Source organism: Camellia sinensis, chromosome 2 (genome assembly GCF_055761805.1).
Source record: "Camellia sinensis isolate YWXY chromosome 2, ASM5576180v1, whole genome shotgun sequence".
NCBI lineage: Eukaryota > Viridiplantae > Streptophyta > Magnoliopsida > Ericales > Theaceae > Camellia > Camellia sinensis.
This window is the reverse complement of record NC_138962.1, coordinates 104,255,928-104,269,417: the sequence shown is the minus strand read 5'-3', so window position 1 is coordinate 104,269,417 and position 13,490 is coordinate 104,255,928. Positions and strand designations below refer to the sequence as shown.

General features: G+C 36.1%; 1 protein-coding gene and 1 pseudogene across 2 annotated transcripts in view; both read right to left on the bottom strand.

The window, feature by feature from the left end:
* LOC145789048 (nuclear pore complex protein NUP107-like) overlaps positions 1 to 6,074 on the bottom strand; it is a 53,725-nt pseudogene extending 47,651 nt beyond the window's left edge. Inside the window, exons 1-4 of the transcript XR_014361466.1 lie at positions 5,741 to 6,074; positions 4,294 to 4,661; positions 3,209 to 3,278; positions 2,247 to 2,384 (exon numbers count right to left, since the gene is read on the bottom strand). The product of XR_014361466.1 is annotated as a nuclear pore complex protein NUP107-like (transcript). The remainder of the gene's footprint in view (positions 1 to 2,246; positions 2,385 to 3,208; positions 3,279 to 4,293; positions 4,662 to 5,740) is intronic.
* Positions 6,075 to 12,003: 5,929 nt separating this feature from the next.
* Positions 12,004 to 12,840, bottom strand: LOC114301438 (uncharacterized). Its single transcript, XM_028246396.2, has 3 exons — positions 12,753 to 12,840; positions 12,135 to 12,670; positions 12,004 to 12,054 (listed from the first exon to the last, which is right to left on the bottom strand). The coding sequence occupies exons 1-3, from the start codon at positions 12,838 to 12,840 to the stop codon at positions 12,004 to 12,006; spliced, it is 675 nt and encodes a 224-aa protein (XP_028102197.2).
* Between the last annotated feature and the right edge of the window lie 650 nt (positions 12,841 to 13,490).

Genomic DNA, 13,490 nt, shown 5'->3' with positions numbered 1-13,490 from the left:
GAAAAGATGGAATTTTAGCACTGTTCAGGGGCTGTTATGAGGCTGTGAACAGTAACTCGTGAATAGTAAACTAAAACCAAAAAAAAAGAAGAAAGGAGAAGAAGAAGATAGGTTACACCTAGGGTTTGATTGCATCATACCTAGGGTTTGATTGCATCACACAATCCATAAAGAGGCTCAAAAAAGCTCTAAAATTCTCTAAAATATCAAGTCTATTGAATTAATAGCATTACATGGCTTTATATCGAACTAAGAGACTTCCTAAACCAACTAGAACCAAAAAAGGAAACTACAATAATATCTTTAACTTCTAAAATTAATTTAAGACTAAATAAGAGACAAATAAAACCTAATAATAACTTGACCCACAAGACGACCCATGGGCGACCCCTACAACCCATGACAACAATAATGAAAATTACCAAAATACGATTGACTTAAAAATCCTACAAAACATAAAAATTATCATCAAATAATACTCTAATAATACTAGAAACATAATTATATAAAATTCCTATCAAATTCTCTATGAAATCATGCCAATGTCCAAGTATCATCACTTCTCTGAATTTAGCCTTCCTTGAGCTTCTTATACTTTGCATCAGTAGTCGAATTGAAACAATGGATTAAAAGGTAAGGTGCAGAGTGGAGTGGTCAAATATTACATTGACCAAGAGAGACGAATTAATCGTAAATGTTTAGGAGAACAGTCAAACCACTTATATGTTCATATATTCAGCAAGGATGGAACTGACAAATATAAACTTCAAGCGTGCTTTAATCTAATAACATGGAACTACTTTAAAATCATTTTTGAACTTCAAGAGTGCTTTAATCTATTTCTTCTTAAGCACAACTAAATAATTTGATAGATAAATTACACAAATACTTTACTCCTTAGTACATAAATCATGAAGTATGAACTTCCCAAACTTCAATGAGCATGCATTCAATAAGTTTCAATATTGTTGTGGTGACACTGTAGTAGTGTTTTAAAAAGCTCTAGGCGCATCGAGGCTCCAAGGTCACCTGGAGCCTAAGCGCCGAGGCGCGAGGCGAGGCGCAAGTTATAGAAGTTAAGCAAAATATTAATATAGCACAATTTTCAACATAAGCAAATATTTAATATGTATATTATTAATTTTTTTAATAAGAAGAGAAGAGAAGAGAAGAAGAAAAAAATATATTTTTTTAATATATATATTATTTTATTTATTTATTATATTTTTTAAATAATGTGTTTCAATTAATTTTTTTTGTTTTATTTTACATACATGTGTTTATTTTTTTATTACTATGTATAAATATATATTATATTTTATATATTATCTATAGGTATATTATATATCATATAATAGGTATTCTAGGTATTATATAATATTATATATATATGAATCAATTATATTTTATATATTAGCTATAAGTATGTTATGTATTATATAATAGGTATTATATAATATTGAAAAATGTTTCAAACCCCCTTTCCCTCCCATTGGCCAGTTTTTCTTTTTTCTTTTTTCCTTCTCCTCCAATCACCACCCGCCACGTGTGTATAGGGGGTGGTGGGAGTGGTGATTGGAGGGGATCTCTATCAATGCTGATATAATATTACATATATATGAATCAAGCAGATAAAGAGAGAGAGAGAGAGAGAGACAGACGCGAGAGAGAAAGAGATCGCGATCTATATATGAATCAAGCAGACAAAGAGAGAGATAGGAGAGAGAGAGAGAGAGAGAGAGAGAGATAGCGATCACAAGAGAGAAGGCGAGAGAGAGCGATCGTGAGACAGAAGCGAGAGAGAAGACGATGAGAGTTTTTTTCCACTAGAGAGAGAATAGGAAGAGTCGTACCAGAGGAGATGAGAACAGGAGTTGAACCTTCGTCGTTGCCTTATTCTCCACTAGGGTTTTTTTTTTTTTTTTGCTCTTTTGACCCACGTTTTGATCATTTTATATTGTAAATGAGAATTTATTCCATGTGGGTATTCACACCAAAACCATATGGGCTATAGTAGTAGAAGAAACGCAAAGCGCCAAAAGCGCACGCCTCGAGCCTCAAAAAAAACGCACGCCTCATAGCCTCAGTTGCGCCTCCTCTATGTCGCCTCACCTCACTATGCATGAGGCGCAGAGCTGCGCCGCGCCGCGCCTCGCCTCGCCTTGCCTTGATTAGGCACGTTTTTCAAAACACTGCACTGTAGAGCCCACTTTATCTATATAAAACATCAATTCTATGATAGGAACATTAATGGTAGAGATTTATTTCCTTTCCCATATAGGTACCACAAAAGAGACCAAGAAGCAGCCTCATTCAGTAAGAGTCAAGCCTTCTGCCTCATCAACTTGCCCTCCACAATTCCATGTCTTTCACTGGATCCATACCTACGAAAGTAGAGCACTAGGACTAGGACTGCAAACGAACCGAGCCGAGCTTTGCTGAGCTCGAGCTCGGCTCGTTTACTTATCGAGCTCGTTTATTAAGCTCAAGCTCGGCTTGATAAGAAACTAGGCTCGAGCTCGACTCGGCTCGACTCGTTAACATGAATAGAACTCGAGCTCAGCCTGATTAAATTTTTTTTAATATTATTTATATTATTTATTATATAAATAATGTATTTATATTATTATTTAATATATAAATAATATATTTATTATATAATTTAAATAAAGATAAACAAGCCGAGCTTATGCGAGCTCGAGCTCGGCTCATTTACTAAATGAGCCTAATATTCGAGCTCGGCTCGTTTTCTAAACCAACTGAGCCGAGCCGAGCTTGTTCATGAACAGCTCGGTTCATTTGCAGCCCTAACTAGGACACAGTAAAACAACCAACCAAGATGCTGAGCATTACCAAATTTAATATGAAAAAATCAAAACAAAATATTCATGATAACTGCATCCTAAGAACCTCATTCAGCACAATTCGGAGCCAGTATTTACACAAAAAAAAGGGGGTGCACTACACAAAATACTTTAGGCAAAGACTTTTCTCATTATTTCTTTCTCTATAAACTAGAAATGAGACTTACTCCTCCTTTATCTACCCACCTATTTTCATCCGAATAAAGATATGTTTCTCATGCATGAACAGTAAAATACTACAATAATATTCACAATATTCAGCATGCTACAGTGGTACATGTGCACACATTCCAAAAGAAGACTATTCAACAGAAATACAAATATATGAGAAGTGTGAGAGCCACCTTATTGACTCTGATACATTACGGCAAGATCTCTCAAATTGCAATATCAGATCAGGGATAGGCATCAACCTTGTGATACACAGAATGTCAACTGTAAGATACACAAGGGAATCATAAATGTTATTCATAATAAGTTTTGTGACAAAAGAAACTTGAGCACAGAAAGGAAATTCTGAACACTAGTGTAGTAATTTAAAATGTGCAACAAGATAAAGCATCCATTCAGCTTTCAAAGAAGCAAATCAATAATCTTTGTAAGCTTCTCAAGTCCACCATATTAGGTCCAAATCCTCCAAAACATTCTCCAGGAGTTATGGAATGGAAATATTTATTAGGTTAGCACCAAACAATTACTAGATCAGCATCCAACATGGCTCAAAATAACATAAGCACATCAAATATTTAAAGATTCTGTAATATGTAAAATAAAAATTTAACTAGAGGATAAAAAAGTTGACTCAAAATGAGCTTCAAAGATTTGAAGTCAAAATCAAATTTCATTTCTACAGAAGATCATAAGCATCAAGCAATTTGAAAAGTTGCCATGCCAGTTTTAGCAAGTAATTAAATGTCTATCCCAGAAACAACAAAAAACCAAGTAGCATTGCACTATTTCATCATCATGCAATCCTAAATGTATATATACCATAATGTATGACAAAAACAGAAAAACTCCCCATATATATATATTTAAAAGGGGTGAACTTGGATTTACAGAGAATTAAACACAAAATCATAGTGGCATCACATATACAGAAGCATAATCAAATAGTTCCTGAAACTCCAAAAGATTAATGCACTTGATGAATTGCCCTCTTTGATGTCAATGAATCCACAATAATTAAAGTTCAATTTTTTTTTAAATGATCCACTCAGCTCCAAAATTGATAAACATTAATTAGATTCAATAAAGCATCTTGTGATCTCACACCTACAGAAACTGGCATAGGTTAGATGAATAAATGCAACTTAAACACATCCTTCGAACCTGGTCAAAATCTATAACCATTGATGCAAGCGACCAATCCATATGCAAAAACAATGAGAAAATTGTGATTTTAATTGAGAAATTTTACTTCAAGCACCTTGGAGAGTAGAATCAAGTAGAGAAGCAAATAAAGTAAAAGTTGTATGTCCACCATCTGACAATGCATCATCCTCATTCTTGCAAGATTTTAATGAATAACTTCCAGGTCGACGTATCGAATCAGCAGCAACATCTACCTCAGATACACCGCGACTGCTAGCCAATGATTTTCTCCACAAAGCAGATTGTGTCTTTGAAGGTGTTCCTTCTAATTGATCAGCATCAAAGCTCTCAACCTCTTGTTTGATATCTTCAAGAAAAAGTGCAGCGTTTGGCCGCCTTTCAATGCTCTGCCCATCATACAAAATCCTGGTTCCACTGAACTTAGAAACTGAATTGTCATGACTGGAAGTTGAGTGCCTTTTCCTACACATTGCATAATCATTTAGTGCAGGTATGCACAAGCGAAATACAGTAAATTCTGTAATTCGTTAAAGCAATGTTGGTAAAAAAGCATTTAAGGTGAAATAGTAGAAGAGCGTTTAGTAGGTAAAACGAAGCATATTTACAACATTGCACTAAAAACATTATTTAATATGCTTAAATCGAGCTTTTTTTTTATATTTTAACATATATAATTTATTAGCTCTACCTTTAGATTACAATGATGATGGTCGTATACTTAATGAAAATGATCATTATACACTTTAGGATTGTATTGCATTGCTTATGTTAGGCATGGACCATTAGTGTTTTTCGATTTTGACTTTTAGATATATTTTTATTCAACCATACACTTCATTTTGATCATGACTATCAAGTATCATGATTGTGAATATTTTGTAATTGTGAATATTTGGTAAAGCACATGAAAAATTATATAAAAAGATTTGTTTAAATGGTATATGATTAGTTGGTCACTTTGTTATATTATCCACCAATAATTGTTTTCAAATTTAAAGATATTGGCAAGTGATGCAAAGTATAAGAAGCTCAAGGAAGCGTAAATTCAAAGAAGCGACAATATTTGAAAGTTGGCATGATTTCAAAGAAAAACCAATAGGAACCATATATAATCATGTCGCAATAATATATGTGAGTGTGTGCACGCAAATCAATAACATCAAGCCTACATGTACGTATCTCATTGAAACACTAAAGTAAATAATGAATTTTTACAGTGTTGTAAAATATGAAATATAACTAAAGTGGAATGGCTAACCCAAGTTTGCATCTCAATTTGGTGTTGGTTACAAACAGTCTCCAATTATATGGGTGCAACTCCAGTAGCAGATGTATACATGGTATTTGTATATAAATATGGTTAGACCAAATTGACGGAAATAAATGTGAACAACCCAAATGATTCTGGTTGAAATTGGGCATTTTAAATAAAAATGAAAGATACAAACTACAAAGGGGTTGTTATGATAGTGAAGCAGAAATAGAGGAGAAAAAGTGACTAGTACTGAAATGGAAAGCGTATGGTATGGTAAATGGAATACCCATAACGACGGCAGCGCTCTCTGGTGCTGAGATCTTCGGGGTCGAAGTAGCTGGGAGAAGTCTCCATATCAACCTCCATCGCTGCAAATATTGGTTGAGGAAATCCTTAAAACCCTAAATCACTTCAATTGTGTGTCCAGTCTGGCTTGGATCGAAATAGAGAGATTCAAAGGGTTTAGAGATAGATAAAACCAGAGGAAGCGAGACTGGAGTAGGACCTGAGGAGAAAAAATTGGCTAATCCACGTCACAACAATCATGTGGTGCAACCCACCAATTAAAATTCAATAATAAACTAGCTGGCATCCTTATCACCGGATCCGGGGTACTGCTGCGAGGGGCTCACAGCAGTTACTGCTGTGAGCCGAAACGACGTCGTTTCATGAATATTCAACCCAAAAAAAAAAAACAAAAAAAACAAAAAACAAAAGAAGGAAAGTTTGGATTTTAAGAGGCTGGAACCCAGACACGTTGAAAAGAAAAAGGGTCCTCAACCACTGTGCTACTTAGGCCAAGTTTGGCTTATTTTTTTTGGTTACATCAATCAACATCTCCTCTTTACTTTTTTTACACATAATACAAGAAAAGTCAAAAAGTGCACTTATTTAGTCTTCCCAAACTTAGCCTTACTCTCCTCCTTAATATTGTGGATATATATTATGTTTATTACAATTTTTATTTCAGCATAAAAAAAAATTTACAATCTGCTTTTACTACAATCTCTATTCCAAGATAAAAAAAAAAAATTACAATCTGCTATTACTCCAATCTCTGTTTCAGTATTAAAAAAATATTTACAATTTGCTATTACTACAATATGTATTCTTGCATAAAAAAAAAATACAATCTGCAGCCATAATAAAATTTATAAAATAAAACACAAATAAAATAAAACATAATAACAGTGATTTCTCCTTAAATAAATCTTGAATCGATATCCAATTTGTACAATTTGATGCTCTATCATGTATCAAACACAAATAAAATAAAACATAATAACAGTGGAAAAGATTTATTCCATAATAAAGCTTATAAAATAAAACACAAATAAAATAAAACATAATAACAGTGATTTTTCCTTAAATAAACCTTGAATTGATATCCAATTTGTACAATTTGATGCTCTATTATGTATCAAACACAAATAAAATAAAACATAATAACAGTGGAAAAGATTTATTTTGTGTTTGATACACAACAGAGCATCAAATTGTGAAGATTAGAATTTTTTTTTAAAGATGGAAAGGATTTTTTTTATTTTATTTTATAAGCTTTATTATGGTTGCAGATTGTAATTTTTTTTTTTATGCAGGAATATAGATTGCAAATATTTTTTTAATGCTGAAATATAGATTGGAGTAATAGCAGATTGTAATTTTTTTTTTTTTTATGCTGGAATAGAGATTGTAGTAAAAGCAGACTGTAAACTTTTTTTTATACTGAAATAAAGATTGTAATAAATATAATATATAGCCACACTAGTTATGAGGAGGGTAAATAGCACAGTGGTTGAGGTCTCTGTAGTTCTTTCAACTTGTCTGGGTTCAAGCTTCTTAAAAACCAAACTTTCCTTCTTTTGTTTTTTTTTTTTTTTTTGGGTTGAATATGCATGAAACGACGTCGTTTCGGCTCACAGCAGTAACTGCTGTGAGCCCCTCGCAGCAGTACCCCCGGATCCCTTATCACCAAACAGCCTTGCATTCTTTAATTTTTTAAATCAATCCGCACTTTAAATCAATCCGCACTTTATTCACCCAAAAAATCAATTCGCACTTTTTTCTCTCACTTTTTTTGGCGCCTCTATTCATCCACTACATTGCATTTTAAGGCTCACCATTACTCAAAAGTACACTTTCAATAATTTAATAAATAAGAAATTTACTTCATACCCTTACTCACACATCCTAGCCACAATCTTCAATCTTCCATTTCCTTAAAAAAAATTATTACATATTTATCCTTCTGATCAGTTACATTTTTAACCTTCACACAAATTTCTCAATCCACACAACCCATCCCCACCAGCCCTAACCCTAACCCCAACCGCCGTCGTCGCCGCCTGCTCGTTACCCGTCCCCGTCGCCGTCGCAGCCATTACCAACTTCAGCAGCACCTCCTCCATCATTCCTAGCTCCGGCAAGCCACCCCTGCCATCCCCATCTCCCTCATCACAACTTTAATCCTATACCCCAACATCTCTTCACTACCACCGCTACTAAGCCAACGTTGCCCCTCCGAATCCCCTTCAATCAACGCCTCTTCTTTGCAAATCCCCACTCCACTGCTATTCCCTCCCCTATTGCAGCTCCTCTCTCCTCCTATTTCCATCCATAGCCCTTTCTTATTCTTCTTTTTCTTCTTCTCTTCAAACCCTAGATCTAGAAACCCAAATCTCTCTCTCTTTCTCTCTCTCGCAACTGCAGATCGAATGATAGAGTGGAGGAACTGAGTCACACTGTGGAGGGGATCTAGATGATGGGAAGCGGTAGAAGGTGGCCAACAGGGCTGGAGAAGGGTGACGGAGGTGAGGGAGATACGAGTTGCAATGTCAGCAGTGAAAGGAAATGGTAACGCAAGTTGCTGCCATGGTAGGGACGCAAATGGATTAGGAATGGAAACAGAAAAGGGGATGGTGTCGGTCAGAGGGTAACGGCGACAGAAAGATGTAGGATGGCTGACAGCAACGGTTGATGGTGGCGGCAGCTGCGGTTGCGCGGTATAGTTAGGGTTATGGTTATGGTTAAAGAATATGAGGATATTTTGGGAATATTTGAAAATTGATAATATGTATTGAGCGAAAAAAATCAAAATTGGGTGTGGTGTGCAGTTAGTAATTGGCGTGTGGTCATTTTACATTAGGTTAATATTGTAATAACAAATAAACTAAATTATGATGTGCCTTAAGATGAAAGGTGGTGTGTAAATAGAAGCACCCTACATTTTTTTAGTTTAGGCTCTCATGCCATGAATTTAAGTTTGAATTCTTTTTACTCAAAAGTCTAAGCGTGAAAATAGAGTTTCTATTTACACACATTCATTCCTCTTTGTGCACATTCTTTTCAATACATATACTTAAAAAATTAATCCTAATTTATTTTGCTCACTCCACACACCGTTTATTCCACATCTACCCTCATGTACACACCCTATCAGAGAACACACAAACCCATCTCTCACACTTTACCGTTCGTCCCCCAAAAGCTTCATCCATCCATTGAAGACGTCAAGCATTGGCATTAAAGAGCATTGAACAAAATGACGTGAATCATTGAAGGAAATCTTCACATTTGGAGAACTTAGGTTAGTTTACTTATATTAATCTTCATTCATATTTTATTTGTAATGTAGGGTTTGTTTTTACCATTTTCGAAATGAACACATAGCCCATCGTGATTGAGCACTCTATTCCTCATTCAGAACTGGTTCTCCGAAAATAACATATTTGTTCGGAAGTAGAAGTCCAAAAATTGACATGTTATTCGACATTAGAAGTCCAAATTTTTTTATTTAGTTTGACATTCAACTTCCGAATTTATTTTATTCATTCAACATACAACTTCCGAAAGTTAGTTATTGTTTCAATTTTCAACTTCTAAACAGTACAATTTTTTTCAATTTTCAACTTCCGAACGGTATATATATATATTTCTCTTTTGTATATTCTTTTTACAATTGTATGCTCATTAAATATATTATTTTTGCAGATAATATGGATTCTGAACGTCCACAACGTGTCCCACCTACTGCTTCAAATAGAAGACATCGTGAAGTAGATGTTGACCATGAATGGGGACGAGGACGAGGTCGAGGTCGAGGTTGAGGTTGGGGTTGGGGTCGGGGTTGGGGTCGTGGTTGAGGTTGTCACCCAGTTCCGGTAGAATATGATATCCCTAGTGTTAGTCACAGTCAAAGTCGTAGTCGAAACGAAAGACGAGTTGAAAGTGATATGCTTGACATTGCCATGGAGGATGCCCATTTACCCAATTCTCCTATTGTCTAGGAAGAGGACCTTACTCGTGCTTTTCTAGGTGGACCGACTGATCCATTAATACTGCGGAGTTTCAATAGTCATGTCACTATAGCTGTTTGGCAAAGGGAGGTATGCATTCCTAAGTAGAAGTTAAAATCATTTGGATATGATTTTTTAATGGTGTTATATGGTAGTTTCTAATGAGATTTTAATTTCTTTTATAGGAACAAGGGCCCTTAATGTGTCATAATCACTCTTTGAAGATTCTTACATGGGCAAGGTGGTTAATAAACAACAACAGCAGATTCAAAGCCATGATTGAGTGGTCTGGGCCGTCACAATTAGCTCATTGCACTTATTGGTTCGTCAACAAGCTTCTAATCTCCAGTTTTGTTGAGAGATGGCAATCGGAGAGGAACACATTTCATATGAAAATTGGTGAGATGACCTTGACCTTGGATGATGTTGGCACTATTCTTAGCCTTCCCATTGTAGACAAATCAGTCAGTGTTCCAGATGTGACGGATCTTCATGGAGTTACACTACTAGTTTTTGGCTTGGGGATTACTGAACGTGTAGCACATGACAAGGTTTCTACTGCTAGTGGGAATTCAATCAGGCTTGAGTGGTTACGAAGTTAGTTTGCTGGGGTCACAGATTCAAACCCAGAGGAAGCCATATATTACGCTGCTAGAGCTTATTTGTTGTTTCTGTTGGGATGTACGCTCTTTAGTAGCAAGAGTGGTACTAGGGTTCCTGTTATTTACCTTGGCTTATTGATGGATTTGGGATTTATTCATACTTATGCTTGGGGTGCTACTGCATTAGCATTTTTATACAGACAGTTGGAGTATGCTAGCCGGTCCGATGTGAAGCAGATCGGCGGTTATATGACTTTTTTTAAGGAGTGGATTTATGAGCACTTCTAAGCATTCCGACCTCACCAGAACATGTGCTACAATGAAGGCATGCCACGCGTGTACCATTGGACATCTATGAGAGAGGCGAGCTCCTCCATTGATCATTTGAAATCTTTTCGAGCGGAGCTTGACAGTTTGGTAGCGACTGATGTAAGTTTACTTGTCCTGAGATAATTTTAACACTTTCTATTTATCTTACCCTTTATATACTTTAATTCAAAAACACTTTACGTTTACAGATTATTTAGGTTCCATACTAGAGTTGCAAAGACCGACATCCATGTAACCCAATTACGTTCTACCATGGATGCTTGAAGTGCTTAGGCGTGGTCGAAACCTATCATCCAGATAGAGTTCTAAGGCAATTTGGCAGGGTTCAAACCATCCTAGATGCACCGCCGGCTCATACTCGTAGTACTCGAGGCAACATATCTGCACGATATACAGTCATGTATAGATACTTGGATAGGATCTGGGAGGCTTGGGATAACCACATGTTATCTAAGCAGCGGAGGAGCACACTAGTTCATCAGCCTTGGGAATACGTACCGGGTTACATGGATTGGTATAAGAAAATCACGCATCTATATGTTGAGCGCGCTGATTAACCACATGTGCATAAACATCCGGATTTCAGCCAACATGCCGATGTAATATATTATCCTCTTTTATGCATTTTTAACGTACTTCTATTTTTCTGATATATACCCTAAAATGTGATCTTCTTTTAAAATGCAGCGTATTGCACATGCACTGAGGATTGTACATCCTGTCATTCAAGCTGGTTATGACGACAGGATTCGACATCCTTATCGACTTTACTAGGCTATTGAGGCTATAACACATGTCCTTGAAGGTCAGCACATTGACGAAACTGGACCTACTTCTGTTGGACCTAGTTCTACTGGAGGTCGCTTTTCATCTCGAACATTGACATACAGCCGTAGGCCTAGTCGTAGGCATACAAATGATTCGTGACATATTAGTTGATAGTTGATGAATTTTTTGTGGTGCTTTTGTAAGCTGACATTACTGTAGACATCTTTTAACGACATTGTAAAAGATGTTTTCTTATTAGAATGGAATAGTAATAATGGTCGATGACATTGTAAATGATATTTTCTTATTAGAATGTAATGGTAATAATGGTCGATAACATTCAATCTATGCCAGAGAACACATCAACATCAAAAAACACATCCATTAATTTCTTCCATAGTTCTAACATTGTCAAATGCATACATGTGTCAATCAACATCAACAATGTCAAATGTCTCTCAAGTAGCTACAGTATCATAAATGATGTCCTTGAAATGCTAAATGCGGCGCACATATGCATCATCCCAGTCGACAGAGCAAGGGTGACGGTATTTTCACCAATTAGTGGCTATAAGAGAAGCTGGATGGCCTGGCTGCAAAAAAACCTGCATCAAAATTCACTTCAGTTAATGGTCATACCCTATAACTTCCTATACATGCACGAAATGATAAGTTTCTCTTATACCTGCATGAAATGATTTCTGTTGACAAATCCAATGACAATCTTACGTCTATCAAGTTGAGGTACTGGCACTATTCTCGGAGGTAAAAAGGTGAGACATTGTTGTAATGACAAATGGTATAACATATGATTGTAGCACGATGCAACAAGATGCCCTATGTCTGGCATATTCATCCAATGTGAATAGCCATGACTGTCTTGAAAGTATGACAATATGCTTGTCAATTCTTCAAACCTTTCGTAGGACCCATAAAGTATAATGTATTTCTCTTTGTGGGTGTGCAACTCACCCAAAAGATCACGCATAACTTGAGCCCAATCATCTTCTGTATGACCAATTGAAGCAGCTATAGTCCTAAAACCGCAATTCCTATTTGTAGCTACATCCTTGGCAAACTTAATGTATGGTTTTAACCCAGAAGGGAAAGCATCAACATATGCACCAGGTTTTACTGTTCTGGTAATATACACGTTCCTCTTCACATTCACCTTCTCATTTCCCTTAATAGGTTGCTTCTTCTTGGTTTCCTGAGTAGAAGCTAATGTAGTGATTTAAGTGTCCCTAGGTGAGAAGGAATCATGTCTAGATTGCACCAACTCAAATGCACACGGTTTACTGACATGTATTGGGCTTCACTTCTGGCTCAACAAGAAAAGTGCTCCATGGACATACAATCTCTTTCAACTTCTTCAAAAGCTCCAACCACATGGTTCTATTACTTTCATTGAACTTTTCACAAACAACTCTACTTCTGCATGACAAGTCACCTTTATTTTCTCTTCTTTGTTGCATATGGAGATATGAAGTTGCCTCCAGTGTGAGTGTATGGTAGCAAGTGGTATAGGATGATCTTGTCAGATGTAGTCAGCAATCTCATGGGCACAAGGTAAACCAAGAGTGCGACGAAGGATGCATCCACAAGCTTCAGCATCAATACCAATGGAATTGGCTCTCTTACGCTTTACAAGCAAATACTCTAATGCATAAATAGACACGTTACCTCGTAGCTCCCTGAACTAAGAAGGCTTGAATTGATGTTGCATAACAGTTAGACTTTTCTCAAATGAAGCCTTGTTGTTAGTGTGTTACAACTCAAGCAGACTGTGTATTTTCTCAAATGATGCCTCAAAAGAGACTTGACATGAACCTAGTTCTCTTTTAAGTTTTGCATGTACACTCTTAGCCCTGTTAAATTCAATGTAAGTGAAATCCAATGTAAGTGAAATCAAAATCAAGTACATGGCACTTATTAATAACTTATTGAACAAAAGTAATCTTACCGGTTGGTTGTAACATTGCCACAATGCATACACGTGTCTATCCATGCTGCCACAAATTTCTCGTTATAAGGAGCCAAC

Excerpts from the sequence above, each read along its gene's own strand:
- LOC114301438 (XM_028246396.2), bottom strand. The coding sequence starts at position 12,840 with ATGTGGTTGGAGCTTTTGAAGAAGTTGAAAGAGATTGTATGTCCATGG. Across the intron at positions 12,671-12,752 it reads AGAAGTGAAGCCCAATACAT|CTTCTACTCAGGAAACCAAG; the intron begins GTCAGTAAACCG and ends TCACTACATTAG. Across the intron at positions 12,055-12,134 it reads ACAGAAATCATTTCATGCAG|GTTTTTTTGCAGCCAGGCCA; the intron begins GTATAAGAGAAA and ends ATTTTGATGCAG.